The sequence below is a fragment of the Lolium perenne genome, chromosome 1, assembly GCF_019359855.2.
Source record: "Lolium perenne isolate Kyuss_39 chromosome 1, Kyuss_2.0, whole genome shotgun sequence".
NCBI lineage: Eukaryota > Viridiplantae > Streptophyta > Magnoliopsida > Poales > Poaceae > Lolium > Lolium perenne.
Genome location: NC_067244.2, coordinates 255,863,937 through 255,889,725, shown reverse-complemented (window position 1 = coordinate 255,889,725; position 25,789 = coordinate 255,863,937). Strand labels below are relative to the sequence as shown.

The following is a 25,789-nucleotide window of genomic DNA, read 5'->3' as shown; positions in this document are numbered from 1 at the left end:
AGCATTCCCCTATTTTACTTTAGGCTTTTGATCCAATTTTCCAGTTTTTACTTTACAAGCCTTTTTTACTTTGGTTTTATCAAAGTACTTTTTGATTCATGATTCACTTGGCTAGTATTGGACTAGTACAAGAGTATCAAACTTAGCCTAGAAGCAAAGCAAAATACTTAGCACCCCTCATACATAGATGCTAGTGCTGATTTGAAAGTGACTCCTCCATTTGGGAAACTGGGAACTGAAATGAATTCGAAAACCTTGGAATGACGAGTCATTCTATTGAAAGATTTTGAAGGGGTCTTGAAACCTTGGAATGGAGATGCATTCCATTGAATGATTTTTGAAGGTGAATATGACCGGTGAATGACTCGGTGAATTTTACAAAAACACTGATGGTTGGGTTCGGATGCGATACCATTCCAATTTTTCCGTACCCCCACAATACCTGAATCTGGGTAGGGCTTAACTGGAAGTTTGTGTGTCTTAGTATGGGTTCCCTCTAAACAAGCATCATCGGGGTTATGCCGAAAGCTGCCTCTACCACAAAAGAAACGATACGATATGATGCGAAATGAGGTGAATGTCCGGCCCAAGCCCTGTGCAGTTCCCAGGCTGACTGTCTGTCTTCACTGGGAGGCCAAGCTCATGGGGAGAGGTGCCTATACTAGGGTATGTAAATGAAAGGTTATGATTGGTAGTTCGCGTACTGCGTACGATAAATCAGGGCCAGTTACCCCTGACGAGCTATTGCAATTGTTGTGGCACAAGTGTACAACCTCTGCAGAGTTAAACCTATTCGAATAGCCGCGTCCTCGGTTATGGACAGTTGGAAAGGCCATACTGTTCCGTCATCAGAACTTTTCGAAAACTATGAATGCTGAAGGATGACTTATGATTTTGAACTTGAATGGAGACTTTGACTTGGAATCACAACCTGGTTGTGGGAATGACACTAATGTTCCCACTTGAGTTAGTTAGCACCTGAAGAGTGGTTTACAAAAATGTTTGTGAAATAAAATTTTGCTTTATGCAAAAGAAACTAGAGCTTAGTACCCCTTACTAGACTTGTTAGCACTTACCTTAGTATTAGTTTGCGAGTACTTTAAAGTACTCACGGCTGTGTCCCTGGCTATTCAAATGGCCAGATTCTGAAGCAGAACAACAGTTTGAAGAAGACGACCCGCAGGACGCCCACGACAACTAGGGAGCCTTCTGACGTCAGACGTTGGCCTGTGGACTAGAGAGTCCCTTCTACTTTACGCTTCCGCTATGAAACTATGAACTGGGTGAATGTTGATCCCTAGATCAACTCTGTGTGTAATATGGGATCGTGTGATCTCTATTTGTAAGACGACTATGGTATGTAATGAATGATGACTTATGATATTCAACTGTTATGTCTCGCAACAACAATATTCCTGGGATTGCGATGTATGGCATGACAGGCATCTGGACTTAAAAATCCGGGTGTTGACAGCTAGGACACCAACCTGCTAGTGGTGGGGGCGCCGTTGGTGGAGGAGGTAGTGGTGGTGTAGGTTGACGTGCAACGACGATAGCGAAGACCTAAGGGCGGGCATCCTTATTGGATTGAGCACGATCAGCCCACCAGAGCATGGAGCGAACCTCGGCGAAGGAAGGAAGCGGCCGTATCATTGGGATGGAAGAGGCCTGCTTCTTGAAACGATCACTGAGCCCGATGAGGAGGATGTTGATGAGTCGGCGATCTTTGATGGGGTCACCGACCATTGAAGAATTCCAGTGAGGATCCTTCAGAGCACTGCGGTAGCTCTTATGAAGCAGCCTAAGGTCATCAGCAACTAGATTGAGGCGATCAACAGGCCTAGACATGCCACATTTGTCTAGTGTACATGATATGAGCCGACCGGAGCCAAGACCATGGGCGGAGGGGAAGGTGGTGGCGGGTGGGTGGCTCGACTTGAGGATTTTTAGGTTGTGGTGGAGGTGAACTAGGACTCGGTAGGATGGGTGGTACATTGATAAAGACAGATTCTAAGTCTATGAGTGGCAGCAAGGTCAAGGCATCGATAGTCGTGATGATTAGATGAGTACCCTAGGAAGACATATGCGGGTGTGTGGGGAGCTAGTTTGTGAGCTGTAGCAGATATCTTAGGATAACTTAGATACCCGAAAACGCGGAGTTAGTCGAGAGGTTGGTAGGCCCTTGTGAGGAGTGTGATGCCAAAGGGTTTTGGTGGGGTGAAGGTTAAATAAAAACGTGGCAATGTGAAGAGATTCAACGCAATACACTGGAGGCATACTGGCTTGGAAAAGTAGCGAACACGCCATATTATTGGTAGAGCGAATGACACGCTCGGCTTCACCGTTTTGTGGTCCATACAAATGTATGGGAAGGACATGTTTTCTGCAGAACCATGCACTGGTGGAGGCGTGGGAGCTCCGCGAGCATTAAGGAAGACATAGGCGAAGATGATGACTCAGGTTGTTGCATCGTTAGCTCATCGAGCAGAAGAGACGAGCGCACGTTAAGGAATGATGGTAGGGGCGTTGTTTTAGGGTTACAATGCGCATGTATGCAAGCCGAGACCCAAGACCGCTGAGCGTGTTCTAGACGAGGCGTTTGTCAGTGATGGTCGTGCTTAGCGCATTGAGCTCATCGGCGAGAACCTTCTTCTTACGGCATTAATTAGCCACAATCATGGAGCCCTGTTGAAGACAGTGGAACTCTTGCTTGAAGTAGGAGGAGAGGGTGTCCGGGTTTTCGTGGATGCTGGAGATTCACGTCCACAAGGCGTGGTGGTGTCGACGACCATGGCGAGAAGCTCGGGTGCGATGACACTATTAAGCCATGATCGAATGATCGTTTTGTTCCAAACCCACTGTGGCATGGGATTGGCGGGCAGTTGTTCTCGAGTATATGAGCGTCGAGGGTGTACTTTTCGACGGCGTCGGAGAACATACCACACCATTGGAGGTAGTTGGAGGTGGAAAGCTCGAGGGTGACTGCTATGCTTGGCAGCACGGCCGCGAGCGCCTAGAGAGCTGTTTGGCGGTGGCCACAAGATCTTCAGTAAAGCGACCTTGTTGTGCCATGGGAGAGGATCTAAACCCTATCTGATACCATGAATGCAAACATAATTGTTGCCCTTGATTGATTTATCCCACAACTGGGATTATATAGTACAAGGAGACTTGGTTGCCAACATAAGGGATTACTAATTAGGAAAATAACAACCGGCTAGACGTGTCCTACTAGTACACGTCTAACAAGAATCAAGCCATCGCATGCAAACAAAAAAGAGCTCAGCTGCATTCGAGCATCTCCACCAGCGAGTTCCAAATCGTACCCGGTAGTGATTTATAGCTCTAGTGAGAGAAAATGCTCACACCGCCGCTCTCAATAAAAATCCATGTCATTCTGTGCCCGAAGGCCTTTAGTCGCGGTTGGCCAGGCCAACCGCGACTAAAGCCCCTCCCCTATATATACCCATCCAGCAGCCAACACTTAGCCATTTGGAGCCATTCTCTTCACAAACTTCACAATTGGGTGTTAGGTTTGCTTTTGGTTCCTCTTATGCACATAAGGTGTTTGATGAAATGCCCCAAGAGCATGAAACAAACATGATATGAAGTGTTGGAGCCACACTTGAGCTTTCTCATTTATTTTTTCATCCTCGATCGCGGTTAGCAACTTGAACCTTTCATGTGTCATTGATAAAATATGCATGTGTGTAGTTCATTGTTTAATTTATATTGTTTGTAGCTAGTTAGTTTAACAAATGCATGATGGTTAATTATATATTTTATATTATAATAATGCAGATGAATCGGCAATGGATGTACGGTAACCGACTCTCCGGCGAGTTCACTACGGGTTTGAAAGATTTCCTCGTAGTGGCTAATGCGAACAAGCATGGGGGTTTTGTTATCTGTCCATGTGTTAACTGTAAGAATCAGAAGGGTTACTTTTCCTCAAGAGATGTTCACATGCACCTGCTTCGGCACGGTTTCATGCCAAGCTATAATTGTTGGACCAAGCATGGAGAAAGAGGGGTTATAATGGAAGAAGATGAAGAAGGGGATGATTTCATCGATGAAAGCTATCTTGCTCATTTCGGTGATACTTTCATGGAGGATGTCAAGGTGAAGGGGAAGGTGAAGGGGAAGGTGAAGAAGAGGCACGTGATGATCCCGTTGATGATCTTGGTCGGACCATTGCTGATGCACGGAGACGCTGCGAAACTGAAAAGGAGAGGGAGAATTTGGATCGCATGTTAGAGGATCACGTAAAGGCGTACCCCGGATGCGATGATGGTCTGAAAAAGCTGGGCTGCACACCTGATTTGCTGAAATGGATGGCACAGCAGGTGTAGCTGACTCGGCATTTGAAAACTTGCTGAAAATGTTGAAGAATATGTTTCCAAAGAATAACGAGTTGCCCGCCGGTGCGTACGAAGCAAAGAAGGTTGTCCGCCCTCTAGGTTTAGAGGTTCCGAAGATACATGCATGCATCAACGACCGCATCCTCTACCGCGGTGAATACGAGAATTTGAATGAATGCCCGGTATGCACCGCATTGCGTTATAAGATCGAGGCGATGACCCCCGGTGACGATGTTGAGGGCCGTAAACCCAGGAAGAGGGTTCCCGCCAAGGTGATGTGGTATGCTCCTATAATACCACGGTTGAAACGTCTGTTCAGGAACAAAGAGCATGCCAAGTTGTTGCGATGGCACAAGGAGGACCGTAAGTCGGACGGGGAGTTGAGACACCCCGCAGATGGAACGCAATGGAGAAAGATCGACAGAGAGTTCAAAGATTTTGCAGCTGACGCAAGGAACATAAGATTTGGTCTATGTACGGATGGCATGAATCCTTTTGGCGAGCAGAGCTCCAGCCATAGCACCTGGCCCGTGACTCTATGCATCTACAACCTTCCTCCTTGGTTGTGCATGAAGCGGAAGTTCATTATGATGCCAGTGCTCATCCAAGGTCCGAAGCAACCCGGCAACGACATCGATGTGTACCTAAGGCCATTAGTTGATGAACTTTTACAAAGTGGGGCAGACCTGGTGTCCGTGTGTGGGATGAGCACAAAGAAGAGGAATTTGACCTACGAGCGTTGCTTTTCGTAACCATCAACGATTGGCCTGCTCTTAGTAACCTTTCGGGACTGTCAAATAAGGGATACAATGCATGCACGCACTGCTTACATGAGACTGAAAGTGTACATTTGCCAAATTGTAAGAAGAACGTGTACCTTGGGCATCGTCGATTTCTTCCGAAAGGTCATCCAGTAAGAAAGAAAGGCAAGCATTACAACGGCAAGGCATCCGGAACGGTTTCAAGGTCGTGCCAGCTACGCTCTGACCAAAGAAGAGAAGGTCATCTTTTTTGAATGCCTGAGCAGTATGAAGGTCCCGTCTGGATTCTCGTCCAATATAAAGGGAATAATAAACATGGCGGAGAAAAAGTTCCAAAACCTGAAGTCTCACGACTGCCACGTGATTATGACGCAATTGCTTTCGATTGCTTTGACGGGGCTCCTGCCGGAAAATGTTCGAGTAGCCATTGTGAAGCTATGTGCATTCCTCAATGCAATCTCTCAGAAGGTAATCAATCCAGAAGTTCTACCACGGTTACAGAATGATGTGATCCAATGTCTTGTCAGTTTCGAGTTGGTGTTCCCGCCATCCTTCTTCAATATTATGACGCACCTCCTGGTTCACCTAGTCGATGAGATTTTCATTCTCGGTCCTGTATTTCTACACAATATGTTCCCCTTCGAGAGGTTCATGGGAATATTAAAGAAATATGTTCGTAACCGTGCTAGGCCAGAAGGAAGCATCGCCAAGGGCTATGGAAATGAGGAGGTAATTGAGTTTTGTGTTGACTTTGTTCCTGACCTTAAGCCGATTGGTCTTCCTCGATCGCGGCACGAGGGGAGACTAAGTGGAAAAGGCACGATCGGAAGGAAATCAACGATATGTATGGACGGCCATTCTCTCGATCGAAGCACACCACATAGTTCTGACCAATTCCAGCTTGGTGGCTCCGTACTTTGAGAAACACAAGAATATTTTACGCTCGGACAACCCTGGGAAGCCTGAATCCTGGATTAGGAAGGCCCACATGGAGACTTTCGGCAGTTGGTTGAGAAAACATTTAATGAATGACGATCATGTTGTAGATCAGCTGTACATGTTGGCCAAGACACCATCTTCGACTATAACGACTTTCCAAGGGTACGAGATAAATGGGAATACATTTTACACGATCGCCCAAGATAAAAAGAGCACCAACCAAAATAGTGGTGTCCGCTTTGATGCAGCAACCGAGAATGGGCAAAAGGTCACATATTATGGTTACATAGAGGAGATATGGGAACTTGACTATGGACCCTCCTTTAGGGTCCCTTTGTTCCGGTGCAAATGGTTCAAGCTAACAGGAGGTGGGGTAAAGGTGGACCAGCAATACGGAATGACAATGGTGGATTTCAACAATCTTGGTTACCTTGACGAACCATTCGTCCTAGCCAAAGATGTCGCTCAGGTTTTCTATGTGAAGGACATGAGTAGCAAACCGAGGAAACGGAAAGATAAGAAAACGATCAGTACATCATGCGATGATCCAAAGCGCCACATTGTTCTTTCAGGGAAAAGAAACATCGTGGGAGTGGAGGACAAGACAGACATGTCAGAAGATTATAATATGTTTGCTGAAATTCCGCCCTTCAAAGTGAACACCGACCCAAGCATTAAGTTAAATGATGAGGATGCTCCATGGATACGGCACAATCGTAAGCAAGCAGGGACACAAGGGAAGAAATGATGTGTAATAATTTATTGTACCAAACTTTGTTGAATGGATCATGTGAATTATATTACCCGTGATGTGTTTGGTGTCCATTTTCGAATGATTCAATTGACTCGAGATAGCACTGATGATACATGAAATTTGGAGTGATTCAGTCATACTCCTGCATACAGGAAATTTGGAGTGACTAAGTCATACTCCTGCATACATGAAATTTGGAGTGATTTAGTCATACTCCTGCCTAGGCGTATAATATGCATACTCGTAGTCTTCATAGCCGCCGCCGTTGTACTGGTAGTCGTCGCCTTCTAAGTTGCCGCCGTCGTCGTCGCTGCTGTCGTCGCTGTCGTCGGGCGGCACTCGTGGCTCGAACTGAGGGTAGCGCAGGCGGGGGATATCGTCGGCCGTGATGTAGTCCATGACGCTCTGCAGAGTCCGGCCGTACCACCATAGCCGACGGCCGGCCTCGTGGAAGTTTCCAGGAGGCGCACCGTCCTCCTCATACAGCGAGCGCCCTCTCACGCCGATTGATGAAGAAGGCGTCCCAAGTATGCGGGTTATCGGGATGCCGGCGGATTCATCCGCTGCTCCGGCGTGAGGTCGAGGTAGTAGTGGTTCGTGATGGCCGCCCGACGCGCAGTACTCGAGGACGGGAGGGACCGGCACGCCGCCGGCGCTTAGGCTCCAGCCGGCGGGGACGCGGTAGCCCGGTGGGCAAGGGTAGTTCGAGGCGCAAAGCTCCTCCACCTGCTGGTAGGTTAGAGTGGGTGCGGTGGAAGCCATGAGAGAGTGATGAGAGATTGTAGAGATGTGATAATGCTGGCCAAGCCGGGCTACATATATGTAGTGACAAATGGCGGGAAAAATGGGAGCGGGAAGACATGAGGCGGGAAGAAAGTGGCGGGAAGAAAGAGGCGGGAAGAAATTGGCGGGAAGAAATTGGCGGGAAGAAAGAGGCGGGAAGACAGGGAAGAAATGGCGGGAAGACGAGGCGGGAAGAGGGGGTCGGCGGAAAGACAGAGGCGGGAAGAAGTTTTATTTTTATGAATTTATTGATGTATTATTTGTATTTTTAAAATTTTGAATTGAATTAGTTTTATTTTTCTGAATTTATTGATGTATTATTTGTATTTTCAAGATTTTGAATTGAATTAGTTCTATTTTTATGAATTTATTGATGTATTATTTGTATTTTTAAAATTTTGAATTGAATTATTTTTATTTTTCTGAATTTATTGATGTATTATTTGTGTTTTCAAGATTTTGAATTGAATTAGTTTTATTTTTATGAATTTATTGATGTATTATTTGTATTTTTAAAATTGTGAATTGAATTAGTTTTATTTTTCTGAATTTATTGATGTATTATTTGTATTCTCAACATTTTGAATTGAATTAGTTTTATTTTTCTGAATTTTTTGATATATTATTTGTATTTTTAGTTTTATTTTGAATTGAATTAGTTTTATTTTTCTGAATTTTTTGATATATTATTTGTATTTTTAAATTTTTTAATTGAATTAGTTTCATTTTTCTGAATTTTTTGATATATTATTTGTATTTTTAACATTTAGAAATGAATTAGTTTTATTTTCCTGAATTGTTTGATATATTATTAATATTTTTAACATTTAGAAATTAAAAAGTATTTTGAAAAAGACCTTTAGTCGCGGTTGGCCTGGCCAACCGCGACTAAAGACTATTGTCCGCTGGAAACAAAAAAACCGCCGAAAAATGAGCTTTAGTCGGGGTTGGGGTCACCAACCGCGACTAAAGGGTATTTTTAGTCGCGGTTGGTGACCCCAACCGCGACTAAAGCTCCACGTCTATAAAAACTCGCGCGCCCGCGCGGTTCAGTTCCATCTTCTTCGTCGAACACGCCGATAGGCTGCCGCGCCGATCGCCTCCTCCGTCGACTCCTCCGCTGCCCGACTGCTGCGCCGCCGCCGTTGACTCCTCCGCCGCCGCCCTCTGCGCCGCCGAGCTGCTCCTCCGCCGCCGGACGCCGCCCCGTACGTCTCGCGCGCGCCGCCGCTCCTCCGCCGCCGCCCGGCCCAGCTGCTCCTCATACACCGCCGCCGCTGCCGCGTCGTCACACGGCCGTCGCCGTTTGTACGCCGCCGCCATCGCTGCCGCGCAGCGCTCGCTGCCGTCGTTCGGCCCGTGGGCGCCGCCGGCCGTACGTCTCTGCCGGAGAGAGGAGAGCAGAGGTCGGCCCATGGCCCGGCCAAATTTTCTTTTTTTTAACTAAAAATTAATTAATTAAATTACAACTTAATATTTGTATAACTAATTAAATTGTTTTTGTAACTAATTAAAGATTAAATTTGTAACTAATTAATTAAAGTGGTAAATCTATATCTATATATATACTTTAAATTGTAAATTTGTAAAAGTTTTTAAATTAGGGATTTCTATTTTCGTGCCCCTGCTTCGTTAGTTGTACTCAGTTTTCCCCAGCTCGTTAGTTTTTCCTCAGCTTTCCCCTCCCTCTAGTTTGAAACCCCTCGAAGACGCGGGTTGCCGTCAGGTCAGAGGCCTTACCGTTACCGTTAATCTGACGGGTGGGGCTGCACAGAGGTGGGGCTGCATAGAGGGCAGTTCCTCTCTGACCGTCTCGTGCTGACGCGTGGATCGTTTTATTTCCTGATTGTATACACGGTGCTGCCAATGACAAATGGGGCCGCTCTATGGGGCTGCCGCAGCCAATGACCAGTGGGTCATCTATTTATTTATAGAAAATTATATTGCCGCTCTGTGGGGCCTCCGCAGCCAATGACCGCTGTGGCAGGTGACTATTTTCGCAGCTTAATCTAAAGTGACTCTTATGCTAAACATTGTGCATCCCGACGTTGACCTAGCAGTGGCGGCGAGCATAGCCATTCTGACCATGCCGATATCGACATCGGCATCGGCATCGTTTGGAGGATGTGGTGCTCGAATAATAGTGGAAATGCGACATTATCTTTTACATGTGCATAATATATAGAAAATAGTTAGATCTCTAAATCGATGCATATGAAGCTACATATATATTCTTGGTCATAATCCCCTTATCTAAAGGGGATGGATGCATGGCTTCACGTCGTCGTCGCTTTCATCGTCAGTATCTTCGTCGTCCGAGTAGTAGTACTTCCTGCACATTGTTCCGTCGAACACCTTCATTGTGAGCACATCATCGCCTTCATATTTGAAGTGTACGAAGCAGCCGAAATCCACACCGTGTGCGATGGCGAATTTCTCCCAGCCCTTGTCGAGGTACATCCGGCCTTGACCGTCAAATAGGACCTCCACGGTCCAGAGACGAGGACCACAGTCAGCTGCTCGCAGATACACCTTAGCTGGCTCCTGGCCGTCAAGATAGTCCGCAAACTTTTTTGGGAGAGCCTGCAAAGAGATCGAGCGCCGATCGTTTGAAATTAAAGGTTTTTTTAGAACATGCCCATAATTAATCACATGCATCATATATGTGGGAACGCGTACGTACCTTCTTGACCAAAGGGTCTTCATAGACGACGATGAAGAACTCCTCTATGATCAATGGCAGTGTTGACGGTGGTGGTGGCAATGATGATGATCCACTTCCCCTTCCCCTTCCCCTTCCCCTTCCGGTCCGCGTCCGAGACGTGGAAGCCATGGCAATGGATCAAGTGTATGTGAACGAAGAAGAGAGAGGCAGAACCTATTGACACAAGGGATGGCCGTGTGGGTGTTTATAAGGGAGAGATGACCGTTGTAGGGGTTTACACAATAAAATAAGGAGGAGGTGAACGTTGGTGGGGGTTTACACAATAAATTAAGGAGGAGATGACCGTTGTGGGGGTTTACACAATAAATTAAGGAGGAGACGACCGTTGTGGGGGTATATATCTCAACAAAACTAAAAAGTAATGCGGACTATCTTGATGGAAATGGAACTTCGTGATATAGTTTATCATTTTACCGTGAAAAATAATGCCTAAAAGAAATGGTAATTTGTGATAGTTTATCATTTACCGTAATGGCTACAACAAATCGTTGATGGTTTATCATTTTTTGCGTGAAAAGTAATGGCTACAAGAAATGGGTGATGGTGTATCATTTTTTGCGTGACAAGTAATGGCTACAACAAAATCGGTGATGGTTTATCGTTTTTTGCGTGAAAAGTAATGGCTACAAGAAATGTGTGATGGTGTATCATTTTTTGCGTGAAAAGTAATGTCTACAACAAAATCGGTGATGGTTTATCGTTTTTTTGCGTGAAAAGTAATGGCTACAAGAAATGGGTGATAGTGTATCATTTTGCGTGAAAAGTAATGTCTACAACAAAATCGGTGATGGTTTATCGTTTTTTTGCGTGAAAAGTAATGGCTACAAGAAATGGGTGATGGTGTATCATTTTGCGTGAAAAGTAATGGCTACAACAAAATCGGTGATGGTTTATCGTTTTTTGCGTGAAAAGTAATGGCTACAAGAAATGGGTGATGGTGTATCATTTTTAGCGTGAAAAGTAATGGCTACAACAAAATCGGTGATGGTTTATCGTTTTTTGCGTGAAAAGTAATGGCTACAACAAATCGGTGATGGTGTATCATTTTTTTGCGTGAAAAGTAATGGATACAACAAATCGGTGATGGTTTATCATTTTTTGCGTGAAACGTAATGCCTAAAAAGAGTTTATAATTTAGCTCGTGAAAAATAATGCAGAAAACCAAACTTTGCGTGAAGCTAACCGACGACAGAGAGAGAGGGTGGTGGCCCCGACCAGAGAGAGAGATAGGGGTTATCCTGCCCGTTAGATCATACGATCAACGGTCGGCGGGCACGATCCGCGTGACATGGGCTAGACCAATCAGGGCAATGTTGGGCGTCTGTGAGAGTTTGTGAAGGGAGAGGGCAAAACTGAGTAGTATCAAGAAACCAAGGGCAAGTGAGTAGTAAACAGACTAAGGGATTCAAATATGAGATTTAAAAAATGGAAAATGCGTGTTTTGTACAATGAAACCCATCTTGGCCTACCTCAAACTATTTGCAATACAAATCTACATGAGTGTGAAAATTATGGCCTCATTCAGACAAAGTATGTTTTGGGGAAAGCTGTTTTGGGTAGGGCTTATTATGGAAAACCATGCACCTTCATAGCTACTAGGTGATTTGAGAAGTGGCAATTTGTGGTGAAACTTGATTTATCTATGATTTGAGAAGTGGCAATTTGTGGTAAAGACTCAATGAGTAAGTGCCACTCTTTTTCGGAATTTTTTGCACATTAAATAACTCATTTAACTAGTTAATCCCATTTGTTGACTCTCTGTTGACCAGCCACTTGAGGGTAAAACCGAGTATATTGCACTAGCCAGTATTAGCACTCAAGGGGAAAACTGAGCACACAAAAAATGCTAGTATATGGCTCGAGGGTATACCTGAGTATATCTAAATTTCCAGTGGTTAGACCCGAGGACGCGTGTTGCGATGCGAAGTGGAAGACGTGCCATTGTTGACGCGTGTCGCGGTGCGTACGTGCAAATAGTGGACGCGTAGGACGCGGGTCGCATTTAGGACGCGTAAGCCCCTCCCTCCCTCCCTCTCGCACACAGTCGTCTCATTCTCGCTCACGCACGAAACCACCCCTCACGTCCCATCAACTTCTCCAAATCGAAAAAACCCCAACCGCCGTACGCACGCTACCCTGCCGGCGATGGAGAAGAAGAATGCGCCGGCGGTCGTCGCCTCCGAGCCCGTCGCCTCCGAGCCCGTCGCCGCCGAGCCCGTCGCCGCCGAGCGCGGCGCCGCCGAGGGCGGGGCGTCCGAGCGGGGCGCCTCCATGAATCGGGCCTCTCTCTCGGCTGATGGACCACTTCACAAGATCGGCGAATGCTTACCGGGCGAACGAGGAGTACGCCGACACCTACTCGCTATGAGGCAAGTCTGTAGAAATTGGCGCTCAGGTTTGCCTGAGCCCGATGTGCACCTGGACGAATGGATCATGCTAGACCACGCCCTTCCACGCGTCGCTGAGTTCACCTTCCTCCAACTCGGCACATCACGCTACGTCACCATAGATCTATCGGAAGTTCATACAAGGTTCAAATTCCTCCATATCTACCTTTTTATTTTCAATCTTAAACATCTTAGTGCTGAATGTTATCTTCATCAATATATTTTAGATACTACTTCGTCGGCTTTTGCCGTGGCGTCATCGTGCTTGCCCAGAAGAATCCGCTGCACAAGATACGGCTGCTGAACCCACTCACAAAGAAATCGAACACTATGTTTGAGGCGCAGATGCCATCTGTTTTTCTGAAATCAGTCGCTGTTATCAAATCCCCGACTATGGTCTTCGTTGCCGCACATTACCCGCCGGAAATTGGTTGGGTCGATGAGAGCACTCCAACTAAGGATATAAATGAAGATTGGGGAGAAGGAAGATTTTCGATCAAGAACCATTGTCTGCGTTGCATTACCCCGTTCAATGGTGAACTGTATGCAGTAGCTGCGGACAATTTTGAGATCGGAAGAATAGTGTGCACCAATGTACAGTTGCAGCAGCGCGCGAGCACTGTCAAGATGGAGACACTAATTTCATTTCCAGAACATGGACGTCAGAAGTTCTACCTTGTGAAGTCGGATGGTGATCTGCTGCTTGTGTTGTTGGTCAGCGAGGCTTTGGCGGGCAGACCATTGGTGTACCGTGTGGACACTCAGAGCCGCTCTCTCCATCCGGTCAGTAACATTGGCAGTAATGCCTTCTTCGTGAATTATATCCGGTGTATCTCCGTCGACACCAGAGTGTACCCGACACTTCAACCTGGCAGCATCTACTACACGGATTTGGGTTATATCAGAGAGTACTCTCATGATACAAAGGCCTGGGATGAGTGGCCACTACGTGTGGATAGAATAGGACTCTACGTTTTGAGAAATGAACACAGGCCATACCGTTTGGAGGATGTATTGGCCTCACACTGCAGACGGAAGGAGTTCAATGCATATTTCCTTGTGGTAATGCACGAATGGAGGGAGGAAGAAATATATGGGGAGGATTGAAGAACAAATTCATTCATCCTGGGGTCCCTATCCTAATCTTCTTGTTGTCCATACATTGCGTGCGGTCTTGTATATTTTTCAGCTTAGTTTGTCGTGAACATTAACAACGTTATTGGCTGCTTTTGGCTGCTGTATGCAGTTTATGTATTACACTTAGTTTTCTGATTATGCTGTTGTGAATTTATCATATACTAGCTTCTAGATTTGCTGCCATATTGGGCAAAAAACGAGGGCCAAAAGGCATAAATAACCCCAGAGATTTGCTACTAGATTTGCTACTAGATTTGCTGCCATATTGAAGAAAGACAGAAATAGAAGCTTCTCTAGATTTGATACTAATTTGGTGAAAAAGACAGAGAGAGAAAGAGGGGAAAAGGTGCTCTTAAAAATGCCAATTTGGGCCGAGAGAGACAAAACCCAGCTCCTGCTCACGTGCAACCAAACGCTTCTCGTCCTGTCCCACGCGGTCCCTTTCTACCAGCCCCACATGACGCGGCCCCACAGACGACGCGGCGCAACACGTCAGCACAGAACGTCCAAAACCCAGCTCCTGCTCACGTGCAACCAAACGCTTCTCGTCCTGTCCCACGCGGTCCCTTTCTAACAGCCCCACACGACGCGGCCCCACAGACGACGCGGCGCAACACGTCAGCACAGAACGTCCAAATAAACGGATTCCTTCCGTCTGAGCTCCTTCTGCGGGTCTTCAGACAAAGGCTAGGGTAAAACTGAGGAAAAACTAAGGGGCTGGGGAAAACTGAGTACAACTAAGGACCCGAGGGCACGAAAATAGAAATCCCTTTTAATTAAGATGGTAACTTAATTAAATTGTATATCTATATCTATACTTTAAATTGTAAATTTGTAACTAAGTTTTTTAATTAAAATGGTAACTTAATTAAATTGTAACTTAATTATTAAAGTGTATAATTAAAGTGTAACAAAAAACTTAGTTACAAACATCAAAAAAATATCCAAAAATACAAAAGTAAAGAGAAAATGAAAAAACCGCGCCGGTCTCTCTCTCACCGTCCGTGCTCCTCGCCGCCCTCCTCCTCTCCCCTTCCCGCGCGCCGCCGGCCGGCCCTCTCTCTCTCACCACGCACGCGCACGCGCCGGCCTCGCTCTCTCTCACCGCATGCGCACACGCGCCGTCGATCTCTGTCGCGCCGCCTCGTCGATCTCTGCCGCGCCGCCTCGTCGATCTCTGCCGCGCCGCCTCACTAAAATTTGTAACTTAAAATTTGTATAACTTAAAATTTGTAACTTAAAATTTGTTCCCGCGGTATCTCTAAGTTTATTTGACTACAAAATTTATTTGAGTTTGTCAAAATGCCTAGATTCTTTTAATACTTTCGCCACCGCCACCCCTTTCACCACCGCCACCCTTTCTCCACCGCCCCCCTTTCGCCGCCGCCACCGCCCCCCTTCTTCACTTAATTAATTTGTTTTGACTACATGTTTTCAGGACTGACATATGGCGGACGATAGAGCTGACCCGATTATGGACAACTATGATCCGGATGCTGAAGACCATATGTTCGGCATCATAAACGGCGATATTGTATATGTGCCGACCGGACAAGAAGAAGATGATATCTCTTCTTATCTGAACCTTGAGGGTGAAGATGAAGGGCGCCGTCAGCAAGATGATGCCGAAGAAACGTCGATCAACGACGATCTTCAATTGGAAGTAGCAACCACCTCCGGCACCGAGGTATATATATACATTGAGCTCTGGTGATACAAACTAACTGATTTGAATAAATATGTGTGTACTAACGCGCGCGAATCTCTTTCTTATTTTAGCCCTCGGCCGGATCGTCGAAACAATCGAGTACGTCGTCAAAGCGTGGCGCAACCAAGACGATGAAACCAGGAGAAACATGCACCATCGAGGTTGTCGAGGAAGCAACCGGCAGGCCGCTGGAGCCCCGCAAGAACGCCACCAAGTTTATCAGCCAATGCGGAGCCGTTGTTAGAGACAACGTCTCGATCACCGTCCAGGAGTGGAATCAGCCAAAGAAGGCACTTCTTGGTTTCACTTTTGTCGATAAGAGAACAAAAAAAGATTGCTTCAACAAGCTTATGGAACATTTCGTTCTACCTCCCGAATACCGCAAATATGATGAGGAGGGTAACAAGATTGAGGAAAACAAGGAGAGGTGCAAGCTAGTCAAACAGTTCGCTCTTTCTAAGATGTCCAACGCATTCCGGAAATACAAGCAAAATCTAGCCCATGACTTTGTCAAGCAGGGCAAGACTCCGGATTTCAAAGGACAATATGAGAAACTGCAACATGATTGGCCAGAATTTGTGAAGCAAAAGAAATCGGAGCCGTTCCTTCAAATATCGAAAAAAATAAGGAAAATGCGGCCAAGAAGTAGTACAATCATATTATGGGGCCAGGAGGGTATCGCCTTTGGATGCCTAGGTGGGAGAAGATGGAGAACGAGCTGAGGGTGCGAGGAATCCGTCCAGGTACGGAGGGATGGGACCCAAGGGCCAAAAGCTGGTGGTACGGGCATGGGGGATCGCTGAACCCGGAGATAGGGGAGTGTGTTTACCAGGGCAAAATAATTAAACCCACCCAAAAGCTTATTGAGGCAATGAGGGATGCTCAAGAGGGGAGGATCAAGTTCAACAGAGAGAACGACGCCCTGACAAAAGCCCTCGGAAATCCTGAACACGGAGGACGTGTACGAGGCATGGGGCACATTCCGTGGAAAGTAGGGTTCCCCCAGAACGATGACCCGTACGGTTACAGAAGCCGTAAGAGAAAGATGGATCGGGAAGCAGATGTTGTGGCGCGGTTGGCATCGGAAATGGATGTGATGAAGAAAACCGTGAGTGTACTAGTAGCCGAAAGAGATGCAGCTCGGGCGTAGCATGAAGATCATCCATTGGATCTCGGAAGCCAGCAGCGGAGAAGCAGCGTGGCTTCCACGGAGGCCCCACCGGCTGGTGCACCGACGATCGAAATTACTGCACCGGAGCCTCTGGTGGTCGAAATTACTGCACCGGAGCCTCCTCGCTACCCCGTGGACGATATAAAGGAGATGAAAGCATGTCATCTGTATTATCCTATCGGGAACATGTCCATGAAGGTAGCCATCGACAGTGCTTTACCACCTGGAGCACTCCACCACAACAACCCCATTCAAGATGGCTTTGCTCGTGTCACGGTGGAGGACATAGTCCAAGGGTTTGAGGACCTGGACATTGACATTACTACACCTGAAGGGGCGACAAGACTTGGAGATGTCAAGCGCCAGTTCATTCTATGGCAGAAGAAGTTTATCAAGTTTCCAGGCGAGGCGCCAACAAGTCCACCCCCCTACGGTGGTGGTGGTGGCGGCGGTGGCGGTGGTGGTGGTGGTTCTTCACCTACACCTCCTTCACGTCAGCCGACGCCGCCCCCCAATTCACCTCCGGCGGGTAAGCAGCCGCCGCCCCCTAGTCCGCCCCGGGCGGGTGCGTACGCTGCCCCCAATCCACCTCCGGCGAAGAAGCAGAAGCAGCAGTCCTGGATTATTAACCCGGACCCTTACGTACCTAAGAAAACAAAGGTACTGGAGCCATCACTGAAGCCTCTCCCCACGAGGCCTTGCGAACGTAGTGCCGAGGAAGTCGAGGCGGCCGCGACTGCTGAATTAGAGAAATGGAAGGCGGGCTGCAAGAAGAAAAGAGAGCCCGAGCCCAAGCCGCATTTTCTGATGAGCAAAAGAAGTGGGCTAAGTCATTTTTGAACACACCGTCCCAAGCCGCGAAGAATCTGCCTGACGACTATGCACGTGAACTAAAGAATCAGGCACGCATATTCAAGGAGAAGAATGAGGAGGCCGATAAAGCGGAATTACAAAGTGCACAAAGCGGGAAACGAGTTGTTGCCCAGCTCGGGGAACAAAGTATACAATCGATTGCCCCGCTTATAGTGACAGCCGCCGGTCCGGATGCCCCCGAAATCATAGAAGTTGCGGCAGCACAGGGATTGACTGTAACGAGTGCCAGAGAACAAGCGGCCAACTTAGGTATTACTCTTCGTGAACTGTTAGGCCTTGATGAGGCGCCAGTGAAGGAGGTAGTACTTACATATGTGAAGAATGGGCCTCTCGTCGAGCCTGCGCAGGAAGAGGATCTACCTCCACAAATGAAAGGTCTGCTGAACTGGTACAAGGGTTACATAAAACATAAAAACGCCAAAGATTATATTTATGCGGAAGTTGGATATGAGCATCACTTCAAACAATACTGTGTACAAATTCATCTGAGTGAATTGTTCCAGCTTTTCAATCTGCGCGAGCTCGACAAATCTATCATCAGTTGCTACGTTCTGTAAGTGATTTATTTCTACCCCATCTCGTTCATATTGCCTGCACTATATATATATATATATATATATATATATATATATATATATATATATATATATATATATATATATATATATATATATATATATATATGTCCTAACTATATTGTTGTGTCCGCTATTATACATGCAGATTGAAGATTAAGGAATGCAGAGTAAGGAGCATCCATGATGTTGGGTTCATTGACCCACACATCGTTAATGGATATACGTTAAAGCATCACCCCGCCGACGTGGAGAAAGACCTGTGGCGGTTTCTTGATAAGCAGGAACTCAAAAGTGATATTCTATTTCCTTACCATTTTGGGTGAGTGTTTATGTCTTGAGCACATTCTCTTTTGTTTACTCCATGCATGGTATGTGGCCGGCTAATCGATGAGTTATGCATGACGTACTGTGCATGTATCGTGTCTGCAGGTTCCACTGGATTCTGCTAGTAATTAAAGTTGACAAATCAGAATGTATCGTCCACGACTCTCTGTATATGGATAAGGCGGAGTGGGCCGACATGAGACAAATGATTCAAAAGTAATTGTTTTCATTCATGTGCGCTCTATATCGATCGGCCTATTTCGTTCATTTCCTAATTAAGCTTCAAGTAATTAACTAATAACTCTCTTGTTCATTTAATTTTCTTTGCCTCGTAGGGTTTGGAGACGGTTCTCAGATACAAAGGTCGGTGAATTCAAAAAAGAGCTAAATTTCATGCGGTCAAAGGCTAAGAATGGTAGCGATATTCAGCCACCGGGAACCAATCTGTGTGGATACTATGTCTGTGAGATGATCCGGAGATACACCTCTGAGCGCGTTCCGAGTGATCTCAATGCTCAGAGGAATAACCTCCGGATGATGCTTAGTCCAGAAGCTCGCTTCCGACCACTTCAAGAGGAACTAGCTGGATGGTTCAGGAGGGAAGTCCTCCATCCTAAAGGAGAACACCATTGCGACGACGTAGAACTATACATGCATTAAATTATATATGGAAACTTGTTCAAACTTGTATATGGTCATCCGATGATATTGAATATATATTGTATATTCCTCTTGAATTCTTTTTGGTTCTACTTTCAAATTTGTTTGAAATTGTACATTCATATGCATGTATATATGTAGTACCGGAGAATATGTGAAACTCCTTCAAAATTACAATAAAGCACAAAAGAAATAAAACAATATACAAATTAAACAGAAAATATGTTTAGGGGGGGGGGGGGGGGGGGGGCAGGTTTAGGGGGGGCCTAAAACCCTAAACCTGCGGCGGCCTTTAGTCGCGGTTGGCCAGAAGAACCGCGACTAAAGGTCCTCCGCCCCGATGGTCGCCTGGCGCCCACGTGGACGGGCCTTTAGTCGCGGTTCGTAAGCAACCGCGACTAAAGGGGGGGGGGGGGCCTTTAGTCGCGCTCATTTGATCGCGGTTGCGCAACCGCGACTAATGGCAGTTGCGAACCGCGACCAAATGCCCTTTTTCCACCAGTGAGTCCACGTAAGAAAAACATGGCACATCCGTTTGAAAAAAATGACATGAGCTATATCCTATAACCGTTAAAACAAAAGATTAATTGAAAGGACAGTGAGATGGTTGCATGCAACTCTGCTCAAAGTCCACACTCGTATATTACAATTCACAAAGTCTATTCCTATACGTTGGCACAAAAGCAATTTTATAGACACGAGCAAGTTTGTTCTTCTCGATTGGTATTTGCAGTATCTCGACAGAAATCGCTTTTCCGGATGCCATCCACGAAAAATATTATCAAACAAAATTTACCAAGTTTTAAATAATTTTCTGAAGTTTAATGAATATTTACAAATTATGAACAATCTGTAAAATGGTTTTAACAAATTTTGGATGATATTTGGCTGGTATTTCTGAAAACCTGAAAAAACATTACCTAGCGGTATATTTTCCTTGGGCGGAAAATAAAATTGGAAATGAGAGTACTTTTTGTGGATTTAAGACTCTATGGCGACATGATCCATATCTCTTAACATAAAAATATTTTGGTTTGACTCGAGTAAATATAAATTCTATCTGTTTTCACTGGAGCCTCACACGTAGGCGTGCTATCGTCATCTTGACTGCTGATCAGGAGGTTTGCACTTGCATGAAGAATTTTCTTATTCCAAGCACTCAGACAATCACTTCCATATCTTCAACTCTAAGTAGCCCTCAATGAGTAAATATAAACAACTTTAGAGATTTTATTTAATTGTTTTCCATAATTCAGTTTATTAATCATTAAAATATAATCATATCAAAAACAAGGTCAAAGCGACAGCTTTATGATGTAGCAATAACTAATTCATTGTGTATTTTGTGGCGCACACACACGCCTTTTGTTATTGCATTCATCTATTGAAGGGAATATCAAGGACTCTAAACTCATGTGCTAGGACTGTATAACCATATTTTTATATTGACATATTGCAAAAGTATATGAAACTGTGAATGTATTTCTCGAACACATCAAGATGATGCCCTCTCATTGCGAGGCCCACTATGCTAGTTAGTATAAACAATATAATTTTTTTTACCGGCATTTGCTCCTGGCGATCCTAATACGTGTATTGCTGGCTAGTATTTAGGATCAGATGTGGAGATGCTCTTATCTCATTCAGCACACGCATGCAAAATCAGCCAGCTATGCTGCTGCGGCTCGGCTGGGGGATGCGCGCGCCAGAGCGGGAGTGTGCGGTGCTGGGTGATTTTCCGTGTAGCGAGAGGCACCAACGGCGGCAGGCGCGGACAGCTGGGGATCGTTGAATTGAAAAACAACAAAATGAGTAGCTCTTCGTGGCTATAAAGGAAATTTGATACTCCCTCTGTCTGTAAATTAATGTATTAATATCTGTGATTATCTAAATCTAAATGTATCTAAACATTTAGTATGTATAAGATACATCTAGATTTAGACGACAAATCTCGAATGTCTATCTACAGACCTAGCCAGGCACAGCCAAAACTAATTTGTCCATGAAACATTAGTTCCGGAGCACCCTCAGAAAAAGCATTACTTCTGCAATGAGACAACCACGTGGACGTGGTCATGTGTGCAGGAGGCCAGAGCGGCGATAAAATGGAGCTTTTGTCCTTGGAGAAAGTTATGTGAACAGAGTAGTAGACGGGACCGAAACCCCTGCCAAAGTTCCTTCTGTTCAGCGATAGCTCTCCGTTCTGCTATGGATTCTCTTCAGCTTGATTCTACCGTAGTCCTCTCTCTCGTCCTCGTGGTATCCTGCCTCGTCATCGTTAGAAGCTTCTCGTCAGGCCGCAAGGGCCGCCTCCCACCGTCGCCACGGGGGCTGCCCATCATCGGCAACCTACACCAGCTCGGCCAGGGCTACCTCCACCGCAGGCTGCAAGCTCTCGCGCAGCGCCACGGCCCGGTGTTCCTCCTCCGCCTGGGCTCCATGCCGACAATCGTGGTATCGTCGGCGTCCGTTGCTGAGACCGTGCTGAGGACCCAGGACAAGGTCTTCTGCAGCCGGACACCGAAATACACGGTCCGCGGCACGCTTTATGGCTGCCGGGACATCGCCTTCAGCCCCTACGGCGAGCAGTGGCGCCAGTCACGGCGCATCGCCGTCGTGCACATGTTCAGCGTGAAGAGCGTCGACTCCTTTCGGGCACTACGGGTGCAGGAGGTCGCATGCTTCGTGCAACAGATCCGTGAAGCTGGGAAAGACAGAGGAGTCGTCAATCTGACCGAGCTCATCGCCAGCCTAACCAACACCGTAATCTTGAAAACAGCTTTCGGGAACAAACTCCGTGGTGTGGATCCGGAAATTTTCAGCGACGTGATGAAGGAGCTCTCACAAGTGATCCATATAACGGCGGCGAGTGACCTGTTCCCGCGCCTATGGTGGTTGGACTGGGCGACGGGGCTCGACGCAAAGGTGAAGAAGATGGCGGCTAAGCTCGACGGTATTCTCGAAGGTGTGCTTAGAGAGCATGAGAGGAGCCGAGCAGATGGCGAGGGTGAGATTCATGACCTCGTGGACGACTTGCTCTCAATCATCAAAGATGGCGATCTGGACAGGATTGAGGCCAAGGCACTCATTTTGGTAAGTTTTCTATGACAGCAACGTTTTTTTCTTTTCATGGAAAAGCCAACTATTTTTGGAGTCACGGCGGAGAATCTCATATAAGAGTTCATGATCCCGCGAATGCAAAAGAATAAGAAACTCTTGATCTGGTTGGCTGCTACCAGTAGCTGACTGAGATATTTGTAGACACAGCCCGAGAATTGGTAGATTGCATCACGACCACTAGCAATTATCAACAACCATGTCCACAACATTCTTATCTTTCTTTGAATTGCAGGACATGTTCATAGCAGGCCCCGGCACGATCTACAAGGCGATAGAATGGACGATGGCCCAGCTTATGAAGAATCCAAGAGAAATGGCGAAGGTGCAATCAGAGGTCAGACAAGTTGCTGCCGGTACACATGGAGGAGTCCTTGAGGAGGAGCTGGAGAAGATGAGCTTTCTACACGCGGCCATTACAGAATCACTGCGACTACTGCCGGTCCTCATTAAACACGAAACAATCCAGAACACTCGGCTACATGGCTATGATATTCCGGCAAAGACCTGGGTCATAATCAATGCGTGGGCAATTGGGAGGGATAGTGAGTCGTGGGAGAACGCCGAGGAGTTCCGTCCAGAGAGGTTCCTAGGCAAGGCCTTTGACTACAGCGGAAAGGACACCAGGTTTCTACCGTTCAGCGCAGGGAGGAGAGGATGCCCTGGCATTACCTTTGCGATGCGCCTTATGGAGTTCACACTGGCCAACATGATGTACCATTTCGATTGGGAGCTGCCGGACGGCCAGGATCCTGAGTCGTTTGAGGTCATTGAGTCTAGTGAGATTTCACATGGCCTTAAGTCATCCTTGATTCTAGGCGTAACACCTTGTAAGAAGGCATGTAATGATATGGAGTAGCTAGGTATATTAATTAATTCTCTTGTAGCAAACGTTGTTTGTACTAAATTCCGAAATAAGACGATTTCACCTTTTATGAGAACTAAATCCTTTTGGTAACTTACTATTGCATTGCAATGTCTGCATCTGTATGTTGTCTTACATAATTTCCATATCATTCTACCTGAAGGTCTAGAACTTTCAGATGGTGTGTGCTGCTAGTGTTTCATCGAAGTTCATTCTCGGTCTCATCTCTTCTCACATGTGTCAAATATGTTTAATCGTTCAATTTGTTTCATTCTTTGTGTAGTATAGCATCTCTCTCTCTTTTGTCTTGATTGATTCATGTAGAGTCGTGCTTCTCTTACTGTTTGTTGTTGAATGTTTTCATTCCTTCTTTTAATAGTAGCTTCTTTTGCTTTGACGTGTATTGTCCTTCATTTATGCGTGGATAATTTATGGCAACTTATCTTATAACGAGAGCTACTTTATGCATTATATGGGGTTTTCCTGTTTTCCAAATAAAAGGCGTGAAAATTGGTAAGGTTTTCTTACAAGTCGGTAAATCCGGTTACCGACCGGTAAAAGTTTCACAAACACCCCGGTAAATGTGCTTACCGCTCAAACAATCCCTTTTTAATTTTTTTTGAATTTGAGCAGCCAAAATCAAGCTAAATAGTATGTAGTGTTATAGGATATACAGTCTGAAGATGTAGCATGGCGTTTGCTATTTGGAGTTCTCTCCAAAATATCAGGGTTAGAGTTCCCTGTCCGTGTCCTTTATTTTGAGCTCTCCAGAAATATGCAAAAATTGTGGACACCAATGTTCTAACTGGTGACCTGGTATGCGATACATGACTGGATGGCATACCGCTACACTAGTAGGAAACATTGTCTCATGTTAGACCGTAAAAACCCTAATAAGCTTGTATTTAAATATTCTCAGGAATGTTCACGATTTCTCGATTACCGCAGTAACCGGGAATCCCAAGACCCCCCAGAAAAAAAACATATCGGGAGCCAAAACCTTGTTATGTTAGCCATTTTAGAAATGTAGATATGCCACAATATGTAAATTATCTGGATGCAACAAATATTTCTAACGATATTTCTTCAAATTTTATTTACGGAGTAGAAAGGTACAAATGAAAATCTTAATACGTGCAGATAAGAAATGGGGTCAAGGATATAGTTGATAGTGTAGTCTTATTCTTGTCAAGTGTTGATTTATGTACAAGCCTTCAACTGGGATTGTCTTGAAGTTGTATCTTTACTTCTATGCAAATCCTAGAATAATTCTGAAATATATTCAGTAGCATATATGTAGTTATTTGACCATATCGCTATATTCTTGGCATGACTTTATTGGTGTTTGTGTTATCACTTGCATACCATGGCATATTCTGAAGATCGGTTTGTGTCGAGGTATTGTCGAACCAGATGCTACATACGGTATCTTGAAAGAGGTGGAAGGCAATGACAATATTGGATCTCCTGGAAAGGATTGGCACACACATGATGTACCCAGGTTCGGCCACCCATGGTGAAGTTAAAGACCTACTTCCTGCTAGATATGTATTGATATATTTGTTTACAAGTCACCATAGATGGAGAGTAAGCCGAGAGCTATGGGGAATGAAGGTAACATAATCTAGGGTATCTACCTCGCCAAGCCTTATATAAGCAACTTGCCTTTTTGGTTTACATGATAGGACCAAGTCAGCCACGATTCCAGTCGACAACAACGCCATCATGTCACCAACTTATGCTCCACTATGATATCCGATCGTCTGAATTGAGCACCCATGTCGGCTCACCTCATTTTTGGGTAAGCCCATCAAGGGGCGCCCATGAGTGCATCTCTCGTAAGGATGGAAATTTTAAGCACGGATCCGGATATCCTCGGATATTCGATCCACCAAGCACAAGTATGGAGGGCCGATTGTGCCCACGGATTTCATGGGGTGGATATCCAATAATTAATGGGGCGGGCACATGTAGAGGGTTTTCCCCATGGATATCCAATAGGTATCCATCTAACATGTGGGATCCACATGTTAGTGAGACATAGAATTTTACATAGGCCTAGCTGGCCCTCTCTTGAGGCCCAAATAACCAAAGGACCATATTTTCTAACCCCAATTACCCTAATCCTTATTTTTCTTTGATATTTCTATGCATTGCCCTCATAATTATTGTTGATATTACTCAAATATTTTCGAAATGCTTGTGTTACGCTCAAATATTGATGTGTTGGTGTGTAAACACATGGATATCTATGGGTATCCGGATATCCGGCGGGTTTGGATTTGGAGTGACCCATGTCCACGGATACTTTCGTGGGCGGGGCACAACAAGACTGATGGATATGTGCATGGATCGGGTTTATATCCGTCCAAACCCGCTCCATTGCCATCATTAATCTCTCGCTACCGTGGTCTTGTGTTTTGACTCGCTTCATTGATCCTATCCAATTAGGTATTCCCTCGTTAGTTTGAAGTTGTCATTGTTTCTCAAATAAAGGTAGTGACTCATGCCAATTGTATATGGCATATGTGAGTCTAGTTCCCCTCATTCCCATAATATAAGATGTTATAGCAATCAATATATTGACATATTGGTGTTAATAATATTTCATATTATGGAACAAAGCGGAGTAGTTTCCAAACTTGA

General features: G+C 45.5%; 1 protein-coding gene across 1 annotated transcript; it reads left to right on the top strand.

The window, feature by feature from the left end:
• The first annotated feature begins 21,306 nt into the window (after positions 1 to 21,306).
• On the top strand, positions 21,307 to 23,245 carry LOC127327710 (cytochrome P450 71A22). Its single transcript, XM_051354502.2, has 2 exons — positions 21,307 to 22,254; positions 22,514 to 23,245. The coding sequence occupies exons 1-2, from the start codon at positions 21,370 to 21,372 to the stop codon at positions 23,135 to 23,137; spliced, it is 1,509 nt and encodes a 502-aa protein (XP_051210462.1). The 5' UTR covers positions 21,307 to 21,369; the 3' UTR covers positions 23,138 to 23,245.
• The last annotated feature ends 2,544 nt before the right edge of the window (positions 23,246 to 25,789 follow it).

Excerpts from the sequence above, each read along its gene's own strand:
- LOC127327710 (XM_051354502.2), top strand. The coding sequence starts at position 21,370 with ATGGATTCTCTTCAGCTTGATTCTACCGTAGTCCTCTCTCTCGTCCTC. Across the intron at positions 22,255-22,513 it reads AGGCCAAGGCACTCATTTTG|GACATGTTCATAGCAGGCCC; the intron begins GTAAGTTTTCTA and ends TTTGAATTGCAG.